Source organism: Cotesia glomerata, linkage group LG5, assembly GCF_020080835.1.
Source record: "Cotesia glomerata isolate CgM1 linkage group LG5, MPM_Cglom_v2.3, whole genome shotgun sequence".
NCBI lineage: Eukaryota > Metazoa > Arthropoda > Insecta > Hymenoptera > Braconidae > Cotesia > Cotesia glomerata.
The window spans coordinates 25176010-25197459 of NC_058162.1; the positions used below are offsets into that span (position 1 = coordinate 25176010).

At 26.4% G+C, this 21450-nt stretch overlaps 1 protein-coding gene across 13 annotated transcripts in view; it reads left to right on the plus strand.

Annotated features, from left to right (window-relative positions):
* The window catches only part of LOC123265993 (disintegrin and metalloproteinase domain-containing protein 11), a 153640-nt gene that overhangs the window by 100366 nt on the left and 31824 nt on the right, over positions 1-21450 (plus strand). For 9 of the 13 annotated variants that reach the window (XM_044730008.1, XM_044730018.1, XM_044730010.1 and 6 more), the window contains exon 19: positions 17353-17491. In XM_044730008.1, coding sequence (XP_044585943.1) covers positions 17353-17491 — 139 coding nt within the window. Of the gene's footprint in view, positions 1-7604; positions 7711-17352; positions 17492-21450 lie in introns of all 13 variants that reach the window. The other 4 variants (XM_044730012.1, XM_044730021.1, XM_044730013.1 and 1 more) reach the window with 2 other exon arrangements.

Here is a 21450-nt window from a genome sequence, read left to right on the forward strand (position 1 = left end):
TTCAACTTACTATACTTAATAAATTGGCTCGTATATCGATGAACGGAGAATATAAGTCAGCAATAAAGTTTAAGATTTAACGATCATGAGTGGGCGTTTCCACCAACTCTTACTCGTTCTTCAGTACTTCTTTATTCACGGCACTACACTTTTATACTTTGAACTATTATATAGCATGTAGACGAATCAAGTACTGAGTTTTACTGTTTACTTCCTAAAACGCAAAATGCAGTGCTGCGAAACAAAATGGGCAATCAGGAGCTTTTTACCGATTTTACTGGGAGTTTTATTTAAAGAGTTAGAATCAAAGTGTGCAGATTAATCGGTGGTTGGTAATTGAAAGTTTAAAAGTTTTCAATAGAAAAAGTTCCTTTTTAAAAACAAACTTTCGAAACAAATTCAATGATTATAAAAAGAACTTTTTTAAATTTGTAATTAGTTTTTACACAAGTGTGAATTGCTGGATTTTATTTATTTTTTCTTAAATTTTTTACAAAATTTTTTATAGACATGCGGCACAGCAATAATTAATTTCCAACACACATTTCGCGCTTCCTCCGCGAATCAAAGCGGTGCACCCGCGGTAGAATGTTGTATGCATACGGACATGTTTAAACATATATGCATTATATATAAATACGCTCGTAGATTGTCAGGTTGTTCGACACGCCTTGAGGTTATGTACTACCGGCTTTGAAGTATTTTTTACCTTTTATGCGCTAAATTTTCAGAACAGTTTGTTAATTTTTAAAAAATGTTATCAGTAACAAACGAACTGTCGATTTCGCCGATTGTTTAGGTGTTTCGAGAGACTGAGAAAATAATTAATTGCAATCAAACGCGAGCCATAAACCAAATGGTGTACTTAGATCACCAAATAATTATTAATCAGCGGCCCAAAGAAATAAATCTAAATGATTTAATAACGTTAAATAAATAATTAATTAGCAACAAATAAGTAGTAGTTGATGTGAAGATTCCACTAGCTAGTGGCTTGCATTAATAAAATTAATTAATTTATTATTTTAAAAGAATAATAAACTAAATAACACAACTATCCAATGAATTATTTGGTAAATCAATCATCGCTGCTCTTCCTTTGTAATGGTTAACTTTATTTAAATAAATTTTCATTTTTCAATTATTTTCAATTATTTTAGGTTAGTTACAACTTTCCAAGTCTGAGGAATTTATTTATTTTTAACAAATAACTAACCCGTGACACGTGACTTTTGTTAATTTAACACATTGTTGGTGTTACTTTACAGCGCGTCTGCCGCTGTGTTAATTACCCGCATGAAATAGTATATTACACATCTAGGGCAGTAAAATAAGAAATGTCTCAGATCACATGTAATTGTTGTCCGAGGCGAAGCCAAGGTCAATAAATATGTGATTTGAGGCTTTCTTATTTACTGCCCGTGGTGTGTATACTATTTTTCTCCTCGACGGAGGCGGAAAGCGGCATTTTCGTTTAGCGCAGCGGGAGGAAAATTGACGCTTTCCGCCCGGAGGTGAGAAAAAGCTATATATCCTTCATCATGTACAAAAAATTATATTTTACATATATAAAAATATATGTGATTATGTAAGGACCCATATGCAAAATTTTGCCGTTTCATATATACAATAATGATATATGTAGTATTATATATTGATATTATACTCATAACATATATTTCAATTATATTTTCAGCTATATATGATTAAATATATCGTACATATTATAATCAACACTATATTATAAATAGTATAAGAACAATGTATTTTTCAGTATAATTTAAAATATAGGGGAGAAGGGGGTCAAATGAACCACGGGGCAATTGAACCACTCGACTTAAAAAATCGAAAAAATTGAAAAAACGCTTCATGCTCTTAGAATTAGATTCTAATATGTTAAACTTGGATATGATCAAAATTTGAAATCATTGCGATCGATAAATTTTGAAAAATTGAGATTTTCTTATTTTTAGGCATGCAAACTTTCTTTTCGGCTGGTGACAAATTGTTTAATAATATTTAAATTTTTGAATTAATTGATAAAATTTGAATTATAGTAGTTGTATATACTTATATTTTATAATCCTCAACTTTGTTTATAGTGATAGAATGGTTTATTTATTTATTATTTACTATTAATTGTTTTAAAATTATACGGGGTCAATTGAACCAGCAGTCCCGGGGACGATTGAACCATACGGAGAAGCATGGGACATGCGCGCGCATCTTGACTCGACGTGAAAAATACTCAGGGAAATAACCTAACAATTTGATAAACTCAATTTGTAATTAAAATTATTTTTAAATCGATTTTTAATTTATTAAATATAATATATGTGTATTAAAAATGTGCAACAGTAATATTAGAAAGTAACAATTAATATGTTATTTATTAAAAGTTCGGGTTTGAGTTATAAATGTCATTGGTTCAATTGACCCCGAGCAGTGGTTCAATTGCCCCCCGAGCGGGGGTCAATTGAACCATTCGACGCGTTTGGATAAATTAATAATTTTTAAAAATTCACGTTGTTTATTAACTAATTTATGTATTGATAATGATAGTAGACTTAATAAACTATCATTCCAAGAAAAAAAAAGTTATTATTTAGTTTTAATTCGAATAGTAAAAAATTACTAAACTTTTTTTGGTTCAATTGACCCCCTTCTCCCCTACTTTAAATTATATGTTCAATATAATTTTAATATTGGCATTGGTACCAAAATTACAATAGAATGCTGAGGCCAAATAATTCTCTGAAAGAAAGTTATAAAAAAAAAGAAAATATTTCGTGATGTGTTACTAATTTACTGAAATTCAGATTTGCTTCGACCGTAAACTCGATTGATCAAGTTGCTCTTGAAACTTAAGATATACGACAAACTATTAATTTTTTTTTTTTTTTTATTAATCTTTCCGTTTTGACCTATTTCGACATATCATAAATATCTGGTAATATGTATGGTATTTTATAATAAAATAATATATATTGCCATATAATTGAAATTTTATAAATGAAAGTATACAGTAATAATCTATCTCAACATATATTTTACGAAAAATATATTTATCTATTATATAGTTTTCTATATAAGTAATTTTTAAATAATAATAGTATATTTTATAACATATACTAAGTAATATACGGCATTAATATATTTGAACTTATATTGAATCAAATATATCTTCATTATATTAACAAAACATTTATTATTTCATATATATAATTTTGCCGCTATATATGATCACATATTCCCCATATAACTTTCCATACATGTTCAGCCATGTATAGTTTTTTCATGCGGGTGGACATTTTAAGCGTCTCATTTTTGCCTACCGCTGATTTTCTTCGAATAGGTGCTTTTTACACTAATTACATTTATAAAGAAGATCAAATAAAATTTTTAGTTGAAAAATTAACTGAGTGCAGGGTCAATTCTTCTAGTTGATTAAATTTGCAACAAATTTATCAAAAATAATTACAAAAGGCATAACTTGTAAAGGGCAAACTCAAAAAGTTCACATGGAGCTGAACCGTAAAAAGATCAATTGCTAAATTAAAAAAGATTATCGATCACTGGACCGAAAATACTAGAGCTTTAAAAGTAAAACGAAAATCCGGTTATATTTGAAGTATAAATATTTAAATAATTTCCATAGAGATTTAATTTCCTTTACCATACTCGTCATTTTTGTCGCAAGAATTTGAAGAATAATGTTTTTTGTCATACATATAATAGACATCATTAGTAGAATAACGACCGCGAAAAAGTAAAGAGGTTACTTTGTTATCTCATTAGATGAAAAAAATTTAACTGATGTTTAAATAGCAGTGAAGTTCCAAAGACGCGTCGTTAAGCGGTTTTACAAGGAAAAAAATTATTTTAATTTTAATATTCAAGTTGAATGCAAAATGCGTCGTTTTTACTCAAACGAAATACATAATATATGAATAGATAAATTTTATATAAAAAGCAAAGAAATTTCTTTATTTTCAACGTTATTATTACACAGAAAGAAAAATTTCTTGACTGGAGAACAAAATTCTTGGCTCAAGAAAATTTGTCGGGTACCTGAAGGAAGACCAAAGTTGTGTTGGCCGAAGTAAAAATTTTTCTTAAAATTCTATTCTTGGCGAAAGTAATTTTTTCTTAATTCAAATTATCATTAATACTTGATACAATAAATTTTTATATTTGATCAGGATTTTTAGATACTTTAGGGAAGCAGCGCCACCTACTTCAGCTGAGAAAAAAATTTTCTCATCTTGAGAAAATTTTTTTCGAGAATATTTGATACCGATTTTATATTATTTTAGCGTGCAATTTATTTATTTTATTTATTTAATAATTTTGACCCTAGAGCAAGTGCTCCCTAAGGGCCATACAATCAAATACATTTATAATGAGTACATTATATAATAATAATAATAATAATATTAATAAAAATAATAATAATAATAATAATAATACATAAGTAAAATGGTAAGCAAACAACAAAAAGACTAAATGCAAAAATGATTAGCTTAAATTGTCAGTAATTGCCATTAGTTATTATTATTAGTTAGCATTGATTAACATAGATTAACATTGATTAACATTGACTCTTCGCAACATTTGAACAGTTATATATCACCACAATTTTACACTCTTAAGCATCTCTCTCAGAATGCCATTGAAACCTTGCAAGCCTGAACGTGCAATTATACATATTGAATGAAAAAAAATGATGAAATATTATTTGATCTTCCCATTTGACATGTTAATCAATAAAAATATCAATGAAAATTAACTTCTATCTTTATATTTAATTTTTTGGAGCAAGAGAGAAATTTTCTCAAGACAAGAAAATTTACTTCTATCAAGAACTAAATTTTTTGGAGCTCCGAGGCTGAATTTTCTCAAAACAACAAAATTTTCTTGACTTAAATAAATTTTCTTGGATCAAGATACGTATTTCTTAAATCAAGAGAATTAATTTAGTTGGAATAAGTGAAATTTCTTGTCAAAAAAAAATTTTTTTTTCGCTCAAGAAAATAATTAGGGGGAAAAATATTTTCTTGGCTCAAGTGAACCTTTTTTTCTGTGTAACAAAAGTACCAGTACTGCCCAACATTGATTAAAAGTCATTCTAATTTTATGAAAAATCAATCCGTAAGCTTTTGAAGATCAACTATCAGAGGAAGCTATCACCGTCTTGTTTTTCCAGCTCTCACGACTCTTGAAAAAGCTCCTTTTTAATCAATTGTCTTTGCAACCCTCCCCGTTATCTCTCGGCTCAGTCTCGGAAGAAATAAAGTTCTAGATCTTAACTTATATTAGGTTTATCTAACTCGACGTTTCGCTCTTTATTTTACTGGTTCACTATGTCACGATGCGAGAGATAAGAGACAATGATAAGTGAGTCATTACTTATGACACTTGTTATTATGTTACATTTAACGCCGTAGGGGTCATACCATCAGCTGTGCACATCCTGCGATTTATCTTATATTGTCTAGTCTAGTGCATTAATTTAGTACATTAGTTTTGTACTAAATTTAAATCTTTTTTTTTTCAATTTTTAGTGAAAATAAAATTATTATTTTTAATTTAATAAATTTAATAAACTTAAATAAAGACCGCAGTTATTTAAATTCACGTGTATGACATGTTATAGGTACATACTACTTAAATAAATATTTTTTTAATATTTTAATGTATTTTCAATGCATATCAGTCGAATATTTGGAATAATTATTCAGTTTTTATATTGAACAGTAAAAGAGATTTATTGATAAAAATTATTATTTTTAATAACAAATTTATCTTAAATTAATATTATTAAAGAATTTTAATGAATCAAATAACTTTTTTATTGAAAAAAAATGTATTTTTAAATTAAAGTAAAAACTTTTTCGTCGAAAAGTACAAAGTTTTATTGAATTAAGAAATAATACTGACAAGTCAAGAAGTAAATATTCAACTGAAGAACATCGATGTTCTTGGCTTGAGAATATTTAGTTTTTTATAAATAAAAATCAACGGAAAAGAGACCCTTGGTAGGGCTCGAACCCTGCTCGGACCGGACCGAGTACAACCACACAAGCCGCTCAGCCATTGCACGCCTCGCGAAAGATTGCTGTATTTATCGATATATTAGTAGTATTTGATTTTTTCGGCATTCTAAAGGCAGCGCTAAGGTCTAATCGTCTGAAGCCAACAACATCATATTCTTGAGTCGAGTTATTTGGCTTTGAAGCAAGTAAAATAACTCTTGCGTTGATAAATTTAATTTCATTCAACAAAACACTATTTTAAATTGAAATAAAAAAAGATAAAATATCGATTGAAAAATAATTTTACTTTATTTAATTATTGTAAACTTTCGAATCAAAATTTTCTAAATCAACACCAAAATATTCTTCAATCTTTTGGTCGTCTTCCGATAAATGTTTTTAAATAAAAAATATAGTACTTGACTCACTTGAGATTTTTGAGTTCATTCCTTCAGAAGTAAACTTCAGGAAATTCACAATTATTGCCAAATTCAGTATCGCTGCAAAATTTTCACTAAAAATTAAAAAGAAGACTCTAAAGGTTGAAGTAATAGAAGATTAACATAAAAAATAAAATATATCGATTGAAAAATAATTTTACTTTATTTAATTTTTGAAAACTTTCGAATCAAAATTTCTAAATCAGACCAATATATTCCTCAATCTTGGCTTGAGAATATTAATTTTTTTATAAATGAAAATCAACGGAAAAAATACCCTTGGTAGGGCTCGAACTCTGCTCGGATCGGACCTAGTACAACCACACAAGCCGCTCAGCCATTGCACGCCTCGCGAAAGATTGCTGTATTTATCGATATATTAGTAGTATTTGATTTTTTCGGCATTCTAAAGGCGGCGCTAAGGTCTAATCGTCTGAAGCCAACAACATCATATTCTTGAGTCGAGTTATTTGGCTTTGAAGCAAGTAAAATAACTCTTGCGTTGATAAATTTAATTTCATTCAACAAAACACTATTTTAAATTGAAATAAAAAAATATAAAATATCGATTGAAAAATAATTTTACTTTATTTAATTATTGTAAACTTTCGAATCAAAATTTTCTAAATCAACACCAAAATATTCTTCAATCTTTTGGTCGTCTTCCGATAAATGTTTTTAAATAAAAAAAATAGTACTTGACTCACTTGAGATTTTTGAGTTCATTCCTTCAGAAGTAAGCTTCAGGAAATTCAAAATTATTGCCAAATTTAGTATCGCTGAAAAATTTTCACTAAAAGTTAAAAAGAAGGCTCTAAAGGTTGAAGTAATAGAACATTAACATAAAAAAATATCGATTGAAAAATAATTTTACTTTATTTAATTATTGTAAACTCGAATCAAAATTTTTTAAATCAGACCAAAATATTGCTGAATTTAGTATCGCTGCAGAATTTTCACTAAAAATTGAAAAAGAAGTCTAAAGGTTGATGTAATAGAACATTAACATAGAATTAAGGAAAAGGACTAAGACATAAGGACCAACCTAACCAAAAAAACAAGAGTCGGATGTACAAGCCTTAAAAGGTCTTGACTGGCCAGAGACTAGCTTTATATATGATATTTACAGAGGAAGTAAACACGAATCTTAGCACCTTGGCGATGGTATTAATCCTGCTGTGTGTGGTGAAGGGGGTCTTCATTTGTTTTGCACTAGTGGCACGTTGTTGCTACAGGTATAGTAGCAATACTGACTTACCAACGAATGAAAACATTATGTCTCCCAATGACCCACTGAGTCGCTAGAATTTCCACGTCTTACTTAAATCTCTTTTTATAAATTTATCCAAATTTTTATTAAAAAAATGACGGAAATTTTTTGAACGTGTAAAATCAGCGCCAGTGGGCCGTTGCGGGCATAATATTAACGTCTGTGGTGTCATCGTCTTACTGATAAATATATATCGTGCCTAGATGGATGATCAAGGAGGCATCGCACGCGGCCACTACGTACAATGCTCTATTTGGATTTTTTTCGTTTTATTAATTTGTATGCTTAGAAAGTTCTATCGTTAATTTTTTTTTTTTTTTTTTTTTTTTAAAGACCGATAAAAAACATTTGTGCGAAAATTTTTAATAAAAATACTTTTTTGTAACATAAATTTAAGAGACAAAAAAAAAGTTAAGAAAAGTTTTCAGTTTTATTAATCCTATAAAAAATTATTGTGTGAAAAAATGGATCTTAAGATTGTAAAAAAATTTTTTATTGCTTAAGAGTCATAAATCATTACTTTTATTATCACAAAACGTTTAAAGATTCAATAATGTGTGCGCATGCGCGAAAAGAAGGGGATATTACAGCCATTTTGTTTAGCACAAAGAAATTTTATCCGGTGAAATTAAAATTGTAATTAAAGATAAAAAAAAAAAAAAAACGATAGAATTTTCTATTTAAAATCTAAATGTTTAACTCCATCCATAAATTTATTACAAACAAATAGTATTGTGTATATATACGTGTATACACCGCAAATATTTAATCATTGTCTCTACTGTCTCTATCTCTTCTCTTGCCGTCTACATATCCAAATACTTAACTAACTACCAACTAATTATAAATTTATAACCAACATAATACCAACAGAATAATAATGATAATAACTGCTAATTCAAGAAAATAGAAGACTCCTCGGTTCGCCGGCGCATGGTTGTAATCACAAATGCTAATGCAATGCTGATGCCAGTGATGTAACGATACCTATTTTTTATATTTTCACATCTTTTGATGTCACTGTGGTTAAAAATATTTTTTTAGTTTTATAATTACAAGTCTAAAGTTAGTTTCAGGTATAGAAATGATTTAGGGAGAGTTTTACGCTTTCGCTTGACAACCGCACTGAAAAATTAAGTTTTTTTCCACCGATAATCTATATTATTAAGAGAATAAGAAAAATTTAGGCTACATTCGAAAATTCTCGATCTCTAGATATATGATTAAGAAATGACCCTGTATCTTGTGAACTATTGACATTTTTTAAGATATAAGCTCATCCCGATGTTACACTTATCGAGACCTTTCTTTCGAGTACCCACATCAATTTTTCATATATTTTATATATATATAAATTTCACAAATACTATATATATAAAATATATAAAAAATGCCATCTGGGTACTTAAATGAAAGGTCTTGATGAGTGTAACTTCGAAATGAGTTTATATCTTAAAAGATGTTAATAATTAAGAAATTACATTGTATCTTGTCAACTAATGACATTTTTAAAGATATAAGCTCACCCTGATGCTACACTCATCAAGACCTTTCATTCGAATACCCACATCAATTTTTCATATAATTCATATATTTATATATTTTACAAATACAATATATATAAAATATATAAAAAATGCCATGTGGGTACTTAAATAAAAGGTCTCGATGAGTGTAACATTGAAATGAGTTTATATCTAAAAAAAAATGTCAATAATTAAAAAATGACCCTGTATCTTGTGAATTATAGACATTTTTTAAAGATAAGCTCATCCCGATGTTACACTCATCGAGACCTTTCATTTGAATACCCACATCAATTTTTCATATATTTTATATATATATATATATATATATATATATATATATATATATAAATTTCACAAATACTATATATATAAAATATATAAAAAATGCCATCTGGGTACTTAAATGAAAGGTCTTGATGAGTGTGACTTCGAAATGAGTTTGTATCTTAAAAAATGTCAATAATTAAAAAATGACACTGTATCTTGTTAATTAATGACATTTTTTACGATATAAGCTCATCCCGATGTTACATTCATCGAGACCTTTCATTCGAGTACCCACATCAATTTTTTATATATTATATATGTTGTAGTCTTTTCGCAAAATCCGTCATTTCATGAAATACCTAGGCACTTCCAGAAGCGTCGGCGTTTAGTGAAAAATATTAAAATTGCCTTATCAGCCTAGGTATTTCATGAGATGCCCACTTTGTGCCGGCATCTAGTGTTTAAAGCCAAGATACATAATCAGACGTATAGAACAGTTGGGCTTTTCATGTAATACCTATTATACATCTTGGCACGTTGAATAAAGAAGAAAAAATCAATAACGTTAAAAAAAAGGAAGGAATAGAAGCAAATACAGATTAATTTGTAAAAAAATATTACGAATATTTTGGAAAACAACCTAACAAACCGACCGAATACTTTAGTTTACTAAAAAAAGGTAAATATTATACGGTCGTTTGTTAGGTTGTTTTTCATAACATTCATTATATTTATCTACAAATAAATCTTTATTCGCTTTTATTACTTTCATTTTTTAATATTATTAATTTTTAACTTCCCGCTAAGAAAATTGAAAATTAAAAAAAATCGAGTAGTTGTTGGTTTTACCCATAATATTGACCTTTTTTAAGTAAACTGAAGTATACGGTCGTTTGTTATATTGTTTTCCATAATATTCGTTATATTTTTTTACAAATTAATTATTTTATGAAATACCTAGGCTGATAATGCAATTTTAATATTTTTCACTAAACGCCGACGCTTCTGGAAGTGCCTAGATATTTCATGAAATGACGGATTTTGCGAAAAGACTACGACATATATACGTATATATGAAGAATATATCAAAATGCATGTGGGTACTTAAATGAAAGCTCTTGATGAGTGTAACATCGGGATGAGCTTATATTTTTAAAAATGTCCATAGTTAAGAAAGTACAGTGCAATTTAACAAAAGTCATTACTTAATAAAGCAAAAATTTTTTTTGTTGCTTTTTGAGCTTTTAAAATAAATTTTTATACCTGAAAAACTTTCTAGACTAGTGAAAAAAAAAATATTTTTGAACCACTCAGATAAATTTGAATACTAAAAGGGCCAGGTGTATGTACACGTGTATGTACACACATAATGTACGATGAGATGGATGTATTTTGTACGCGTACTGTCCATGTACTGCAGGAATAGAGCCATCGACTTCTTATCCACGGAACTGTTTATTGGAATAATATTTTTGAGCAAAATATTGTCATATTCATTAAAAATATGCACTTATCCATACATATATAGTTATGAATAATTATATTTGTATGTATTTGTGAATATACTGTGGAATATTCTCACGCGCGGTTGATCGATGGATCGTCAATAATTGTTATTTATTTATTTTTTTTTATTTTTTAACGATCCATCGATCTATCGCAGATTCCAATGCTTGTGATAGACAAAGTAGATTTATTATTGTAACAATAATGATCGAGTAACGTCGCGATGCCTCTTGTATAGTAGATACGTTCGATTTTTATTTTTAATTGACTTTAATTGGTGTATTGGAAAATGGTGGTCACGCAAATGTGCCAGCTGCTTGTATGCCCTACTCGTGAATATTTTTTATAAATCAATAATTTTTTATTAAATAGGAAAGTTTTGAGGTTAGAACGCGGGTTAAGAAATTTTATTTTAAGGAGATCCACGCGAAGTAATATTTTTAAAACTTCCTGAAAATTTGTAAAATCAATCTACGTAGCCTAATAATTAATAGAAAAATTAAAAAACAGGTTTTCGGGATTTTTAATTAAATAATTAGGTTTGAAAATTATAATCTTGACATGTAGGTAAATGGAGATTCCACCAGCCGTGGATTTGGTTAAGAATTTAATGCAATTAACGATTTAAAAAAAAATTTATTTTCATTGAATTTGGATGAAAAAATAATAAGATTTCGATTAAAACAATAAAAAAGTAGCTTTCCGAACGTATTACGGAGATATTTTATATTTTTTATGAAAAATCACTCGGAACTTCTGTTCTTTAAAGTCTTGTATTTGACTTGGCAACACCGCTTGCGCAATTACTCGGCGCATAAGTAACCGCGGTTTTTTTAAATGCTAGAAGATCTTAGTCATTTTAGTTAGACAGTAGACATAAATAAATTTTAAGGTTAGGGAACTCTGCGGTGTTGTCAAGTGTACACCGGTAATTCAGAGTGCTATATTTTTTACTAGTCAATTAAATGTTAATATTTATTTAATGAGTAAATTTTTCGGAAATTTCCTCAGAAATGTTATTAATTAATTTAAAAATTCATTTTAAGGAGATCCACGCGAAGTAACATTTTTAAAACTTCCTGAAAATTTGTAAATTCAATCTACGTAGCTTAATAATTAATAGAAAAATTAAAAAACAGGTTTTCGGGATTTTTAATTAATTAGGTTTGAAAATTGTAATTTTTACATTTGAATGGAGACTCCACCAGCCGTGTATTTGGTTAAGAATTTAATGCAATTAACGATTTTAAAAAAATTTTATTTTCATTAAATTTGGATGAAAAAATAATAAGCTTTCGATTAAAACAATAAAAAAGTAGCTTTCCGAACATATTACGGAGATATTTTATATTTTTATGAAAAATCACTCGGAACTTGCGTTCTTTAAAGTCTTGTATTTGACTTGGCAACACCGCTTGCGCAGTTACTCGGCGCATAAGTAACCGCGGTTTTTTAAATGCTAGAAGATCTTACACTGAGAAAAAAGTATTTTGATAATCACAATACTTGGTATTTTGATAATCAAAATACCAAGTATTATGATTATCAGAATATAAGTCAGTTCAAGACCTATACTCTGCGCAGTAAACTATAATATATGCGCTGTCACTGCCATCGACGTTTTAACACTAACAGTTAGTTTATTTGATTTATGCACTGGTAAAAATAGAATTCAACTAATATTTATTATATTAACTTGAAAAAAATTTATTATTACACTTTTAATTTTAATTTTAATTTGTTTTGTTAGCTTTATAAGTCAATTGATTTGTGCCAGTAAAGTGAGGTTATAAACATCTAATAGTCTGTTACATTGGTATACTGATAATCAGTATACCTAGGTATTGTGAAAATCAGTATACTTATTGTGATAATCAAAATACCACGTATTCTTAGTAGCACAATACCAAGTATTCTGATTATCAAAAAAAATATCCTTAGTAGCAAAATACTTTTTTCTTAGTGTAGTAATTTTAGTTAGACAGTAAACATAAATAAATTTTAAAGTTAGGGAACTTTTGCGGTGTTGTCAAGTGTATACCGGTAATTCAGAGTGCTATATTTTTTATTAGTCAATTAAATGTTAATAATTATTTAATAAGTAAATTTATCGGAAAATTCCTCAAAAATGTTATTAACTAATTTAAAAATTAATTTTTAGATGCATAACAAAAGTATTTCTACGTATAATTTTTTTATAGACATTATTTACACTAGCAGGGTACTTGGATCTCCTTAAGACGGTCGGAGCGAAAATGAACCAAAAAAAGTATTTTTTTCTGTAGATGGCGACACTTGTTCGGCCGGTTATGAAGAACTTTATTCTATTAATTTAGAATTTTTAGGCTAGAAAAAAAGAATTCTTTTTTTACATCATTAATCGAGCGAATAAAAGCCATTTATTTTTATCATAAAATATTCACGCGATAATTTATCATAATAGATTTGCAATAATAACCGTTATTATCACAATTGTAGATTTAACTCCCGATTGTAACTATGTATGCAGGGAACAATCGAGATAGTGAAATCGCGTGTACGTAAAAAGTTAAATATTGATTTTGAATTTATTGATTAACTTTAATTACAGTTAAAAACAATATTTCTATTTTTTTTCATTTTTTTCTAAACTAGAACATTTAATTAAATACCTGCAATGTTTGATGAAAAATTTATAAGCTTTGTGATCGAACAAGGAATTTATTTTTAATTAAAATGAAGGATATTGTTGAAGAAAAAAAAAGGAACTATCGCTGTCGATGTAATAAAAACTAAATTGAATGAAAACATGTGTTGGAACTTAAATTACATTGGATCCTTTGAAAAATAATTCTCGTAGCGCAGGATACTTTTAGACGCCCAAAGTTATTATTTATTATATTTCATATTATATAAAATATATACCCGGTTATCGATAGATACAAGTTCAATTTAGTTCGCTTGCTTCGAGTACTTAAAATGAAAACTGACATAAATAAAAAGTTTTAGTGAATCGACATCAAAAACGCTCCGATCGTCCGTATTGCATATTTATTAACTTATTTTATATATATACTTATTTCTTCTATGGATATTCAAGCTATCATTTTTATGATGAGAATTTTCAGTTTGCGCCATCTAGATACTTTAGGAAATATTAAAAATATTCCTTTTATCCCTATTCCGGGATTAGGAAAGATAAATCTTCATTTTTTTTTAATTTAATAATGTAAAAAGAAAAATTACAGTTTAATGTCGCCTAAATAATGTTTAAGTATCTTTTTTGGCTCCGCAAAATTAAAAGAAGGTTAAAAAAACAAATTTTTTTTTATGTTCTTAAAAATTCCATGAAAATTGAAAATTTTCTCTGTAAAAATCTAGATTTTTTTTTCTGCGGAGTGAATATAAATTTCCATCCAAAAAACATCCAAATACGGAGTTTCATTACTAAAATAAATTTTAATTAGCTGAAACAAGTTTTATGATCCAAATTACTAACAAATAATCCAAATAATTTATTTAAAATTTCAATTTAGAAATATTAATTAAATTTTTCAACAAATTTGACTTATAAATATTGAAAAAAAATTTTTATAAAAATTATTTTAGAGTCTTGTGAATAAATCCTGATGTTAAAAGTTAGGAATAATTAATTATTAATATTAATATATTTAATTAAATAAAATTAATTGATTTAATGTCACTGAACTTGACTTTATACGGCAATTCTTATAATTTTGAAACAAATAAATTATTATAGAAGAAATGGAGCTTGCAAAAATTAATAAAAAATGTTTATTAATTTTTTTTTTAATTAAAATTTAATTTTTGAAATCAAATTAAGGAAACATTTTTAAATTTCTAAATACGCATTTTATAATTTTAAAATGAATTATTTTTTCTCTATTTTATTTAATAAAAAAATTGAAAATTCACTCCGCATATCACTCTTTAATTTTTTATACAGTTAAATTGAAAACAATTCTTCAATTTTTGAAGATTTTCAATTTTCATAGCTTAAAACATAAAACAACGTAATAAATATAAAAAAATTACCCTCTCAAAGCCTCTACAGGGCTTAAAATAGGGTAAAAGTACAGTTTGTGGCTAGTTTACCTTTTTTGGCCACTTTAATAATTTCAAATTATTGTATAAATATTTCTATACTCATAAGACTATATGAATTCAATTCGTATAAATCTACTAATTCATAAATTCTATAGACAGAAAAAAAAATGTTCTTGAATCGAGTACATATCACTGATAAAAGGATTTATTTGTATTAAAAAATATTTGTTAATAATTAACAAATCATTTATTAGAGACCGCTTTTTAGTATTAAACAAATATTTCTTAGTAGTTAAAATGATTTGTTTGTGTTTATAAATCTGATATTCATTTATTAAATATTAATAAATCTTTTTAAATACTAAGAAATATTTGTTTAATACTAAAAAGCGGTCTCTAATAAATGATTTGTTAAATATTAACAAATCTTACTATCAGTGTAATTTTAAAGAACTCCATCTTTTTGATTTGAGTAAAAAAAATTCTTAAATTAAGAAATTTTTCTTTGGTTTGAATAAATTTTACTTGATTTAAGAATTTTTCGTCTTGATTCATGACAAATACCTTCTTCAAAATTATTTTCTTGGTTCAAAAATTTTCCTCTCGAATCAAGTTAAATTTTTTATAAATTAATTAAAATGTCAAGTGGCTAAAAATGGTCCTAAAATGGCGAAAACCGGTACTTCTACGCTATAACATCATGGCGTTCGAACGTATCATTTGTGCGAAGCACTACCGTGTCTCTGAATTTATTAAAAAAACTGTAATTTTTCTAATTTTTTTTTCTTCCGTAATTTTAAACCGAATAATATCTTTAAAAGTTTACAATGTAAACTTTACAGGAATTTTTTAATATTTTCAAAGTATCCTAAAGACGCGTAGAAAATTCTAAAATTCAAAAATAGGATTTTAACAATATAAATTTTCAGTATCAAACTTCAATGTCTACAATACTCTTAAATTTACTTGATAGGTTTAAAAATAGTCTTGTTTGATGATTAAATTAAGAATTATGATTAGAATAGTTGACAAAAAAATGAACGTAGAATAGATAAAAAAATATATAGTATTATAAAATAAAATAATGAAAATGTCGATAAAGGAATATAAATGTGCTGATATTGGCTTCTCTGTTTCTTTGTATGTTTCTGTCTGTCACTGGCATCTCTGTCTGTCTGCATGCTGTGGGACGCTCGGAATAACCAAAAAATAACCACCCCGCATACCGCAACGATGCGCGTACCATGGTAAAATTACCCCTACGCGGGCAATATAAAAAAACAATTACTAATTATCATTTTATTTATATATATAATTATTATTATTAATTAATTATTAATTATTTATCATAACATACATACTACATTTTATATTTATAAATAATTGTTAATATTTTTTAAATTTATTATCTACAATTTTTATAATAATTTTTTTTTAATTATTAAAAAAAAATTAATTTTCCATTTTTTTAATTAAATTTTATTTTTTTTTATCAAAAAATTAATCTTATATTTTTTAATAAAAAAAAAAAAAATTTTTTTTAATAAAAAAAAATCCTTTTTTTTAATAATTTTTTTAATTTATTATCTATAATTTTTTAATCACAATTTTTATGATAAGTTTTTTTTTTTATAATAATTTAAAAAAAAAAATTAATTTTCCATTTTTTTAACCAAATTTTTTTTTTTTTAATTAATCTTTTATTTTTTAATAAAAAAAAACAATCCTTTTTTTTTAATAATTTTTTAATCACAATTTTTATGATAATTTTTTTTTACAATAATTAAAAAAAAAAAATTAATTTTCCATTTTTTTAAACAAATTTTTTTTTTAAATTAATCTTTTATTTTTTAATAAAAAAAAACAATCCATTTTTTTGTTAAATTTAATAAATTAAAACAATTAATTTTCCTCCACATATTTTTACCAATTAAAAAATTCTTTTTTTAACCAACAATTTTTTTTTTATAAAAAAAACTCCACTCAATTTTTTTTCTATTAAAATTCCCAATTTTCCGCATTAATTTATTCCTCTCATCCATGAATTTCAATTAAATTTTCATCACACCACACTAACAATTCAATTAATAATTTAAAAATTTTTTTTAATAATTATTATCCTTAATTTTATAAAAATAACTTAATTTTTTGCATGCACCCGAATCATTTAATTTAAAAAAAAAAATATTTAAATTAAATGAACCAAATCGAACCTAATAAAATAAATAAAATAAATAAAAATTTATTTAATGATCCAGAGAACTACCACGGCTCTAACACTGTATTTTTAGTTGGTATGCTCATGTCGGTGGTAGGGGGTGTTTTCGTAGTATTTGCTCTGATGGCTCTCTGCTACAGGTCAGTCGTAGTACATAAAAACTTCTCCCTCTGTCTCAGGTTAGTGTGCAGATACATACACGTAGAACGTTCTTTGTATGTCCTTTACTTTTTTTATCATTATAAATGTAATTCATTAATTAAGTAAATATGTTACATAATACTAACAACCTATTTAATTAATAACAACATTTACATTATTAATTGATAGATTGATAAATAATGTAAATCTAAATCTTTAAATCAACGACTCGAACAAAGGATGTCATTAATTCCTCTATTCACATTCATAGCTATGAAAAACAAACAAATATAAATATAAATATGTAAATTCATATTTGCACATGTGTATGTACGAATTTAGATTTTATATTCATATTTTATATCATCATCTTCCTCTGGTTTGGTTTTTCCGTTTAGAATTTTTTGCTCTTTGAGTAAAAGTTACACCCTCATTTGCCAGCGCATCAACCTCTTTTTATTTTTATTATTTTTACCCGCCCGAAACGACCCGTCTTTTTATTTTTCTCACCTACAACATCCTTAACATGCCAACCAAAGAATTTTACAAGCAAAAAATATAATTACACCTGTACTGCAGTATCTTTTCTAATCATTTGGTTTTTTTCTTTTAAAACTCGTTTAATTTTTTCATTCGCTGCCTGATGAAATTTAAAAAAATAGAAAATAAATTTTAGATACTAATTTTTTTATAGAAAAAAATTTGTTAATTTCTTTTCTCATTTTTACAATAAAAAAATATTTAATTTATTTTTTTTCTCAGATATTTTTTTATTAAAAAAAAGAATTATTATATTGTCCCTCTTTAATATTGTTGAAAAATAAAAAACTGCAAAATATAAAATTGCAAATTTTTAATAAAATCCTGTAAATAAATTTTCTATTTAAAAATTACCGAAAATTGAAAAAATAAAATATTTATAGTAATAAAATAGAGTATAGTAAATTTATTTGAAATATGAAAGATATAAAATATATAAATTAAACAACCATTAAGACAGCAACAGTTATCTTCCATTGATAAAATTCCAAAGAAAGAAAATGGAGTCGCTTAATAATGCCTCGAATTTTATTATATTTTAGAAAATTGACTTCACTTAAACTACGTCGTACACGGAAAAAAGTAAACTGTAATAAATAATAAGTGATTTATAATAAGCAATGATTAACTGGAGAAAATTATCATTTCAAACAGTAAAATCGTGATTTAACAATCACTATATAATATTTATCATTTGAATGCTACATTTTATTATTTACATGGAAGAAAATACTATTTCAAACAGTAATATTTGCTATCTAAAAGTCGAAAATGTTAAAGTATTATAACTAAGAATTTTGACTTTGATATTTATCATTTCCTATCTAAAAAATGATCTTATGATATGTAAAAAATATAAACTACAGTTACAAAATTTCTATACAAGCAACGTCAATATTTACAAAGTAAAATGGTGAATTTTAAACGCAACGCTAAAAATCAAACTATAATTATTGATTTGCTTGGACTGGTAAAATATATATTTTAAGAGTAGAATTTTTACTGTTTCAAATGTTAAATTTTCCGAGTGTGAAACCTTCCCCTTCTCCTCATAGTATAGACTATATATTGAAACGGCAATTTTTACTGTTTGAAACTGTAATTTTTTAAGATGAGAGAGTCGTTATTTACTAGAGTGACAGCTACTAATCACATTTTCGATATTAATTTATAAATTGTATAGGGAAAAAAGTAAAATGTAATAAATAATAGTTGATTTATAGTAAGTAATCATCAACTGGAAAAAATTATCATTTCAAACAGTAAAATCGTGATTTAACAATCACTATATAATATTTATCATTTAAATGCTACAATTTATTATTTACATGGAAGAAAATACTAATTCAAACAGTAATATTTTCTATGTGAAAGTCGGAAATGTTAAAGTATAATAATTAAGAATTTTGACTTTGATATTTACCATTTCCTATCTAAAAAATGATCTTATGATATGTAAAAAATATAAACTACAGTTACAAAACTTCTATACAAGCAACGTCAATATTTACAAAGTAAAATGGTGAATTTTAAACGCAACGCTAAAAATCAAACTATAATTATTGATTTGCTTGGACTGGTAAAATATATATTTTAAGAGTAGAATTTTTACTGTTTCAAATGTTTAATTCTTCGAGTGTGAAGCCTTCCCCTTCTTCTCATAGTATAGACTATATATTGAAACGGCAATTTTTACTGTTTGAAACTGTAATTTTTTAAGATGAGAGAGTCGTTATTTACTAGAGTGACAGCTACTAATCACATTTTTGATATTAATTTATAAATTGTATACGGAAAAAAGTAAACTGTAATAAATAATAGTTGATTTATAGTAAGTAATCATCAACTGGAAAAAATTATCATTTCAAACAGTAAAATCGTGATTTAACAATCACTATATAATATTTATCATTTAAATGCTACAATTTATTATTTACATGGAAGAAAATACTAATTCAAACAGTAATATTTTCTATGTGAAAGTCGGAAATGTTAAAGTATAATAATTAAGAATTTTGACTTTGATATTTACCATTTCCTATCTAAAAAATGATCTTATGATATGTAAAAAATATAAACTACAGTTACAAAACTTCTATACAAGCAACGTCAATATTTACAAAGTAAAATGGTGAATTTTAAACGCAACGCTAAAAATCAAACTATAATTATTGATTTGCTTGGACTGGTAAAATATATATTTTAAGAGTAGAATTTTTACTGTTTCAAATGTTAAATTCTTCGAGTGTGAAACCTTCCCCTTCTCCTCATTGTATAGAATATATATTGAAACGGCAATTTTTACTGTTTGAAACTGTAATTTTTTAAGATGAGAGAGTCGTTATTTACTAGAGTGACAGCTACTAATCACTTTTTCGATGTTAAATTATAGTGGCTTTTACACTTTCTTCATTAAATTTTGTAATATTCACATTAATTCCACCCCGATGTCCGCTGTACTTTTTGAATCTATAAAAATTAATCGGATCCCGAGTAAATTTTACAGTTTACTTTTTTCCGTGTAAATGAATTGAAAAAAAATACTTTAATGCACATTTTAAGTTCCCGAGCGACCGTTAAATGGCGTCGCGCAACAAAATGGCAGATGCGCGCGCATCTTAGCCATGCGCGCGCATTCTCAGCAAATTTGAACGTTTCTTTTTAAACTAAGCGTTAAGATACTAAAAATCAACAGGCAGCGACGAGTGAGTAAATATTAAAAAGAAGTAAATATGATTTTTTTTGCTGTTAATTAATCTAAAAAAAAATCGATATGCAGTACGGGGAAGATTAAGAGTAAAACAATAAAGAATAAGTTGCGCTTCTAGAAGCTCCTTATCCGCTTGGTGCTTAATTAAATTTTGTTTATGATTTAAAAAGTTAAAAAATTTATTTTATTTAAAAGTAGCTTCACTTGCACATACTTGAGTCAGCACCCTGGCACCTTGCGTAGAAAATAAAGAAGATGAATATTTAAAATATAAAAAAGCGCGTTTTTAGTTAATATAACCTCGATGGATAATTATAATTATATATTAGGATTTTATCTAGTATCTGGGTTTATAATTATCGGGCAATTCAATTTTGGAGTATTTAATCAATCGCCACTAATTACCGTAGCCACGGGCACGTTAATTAATAATTAATTTCCTGATAAATTTTAGCGCAGCCATTTTGTGGTTCGTAAACTTTTATATTTATTTAGTTTGTTTAGATACGAATTTTTATATATATTTTTTTTAATTTATTTTTTATTGCTAGCAGTAAATTTAATACAGCGTTAAATATATTACTCAGCACTGTGCTGAGATAAGTAAAAGGGGAGGAAAATGTTTTATTGCAACACTTTTTACCCATTGTAATTTTATTGCTGTTGTAGATTATATTCTCTCTTTTTTGTTATTTATTTTTTAATATGTGACTAAAGAATCTGTAAAACCGGGCGGAAAACTCTGAA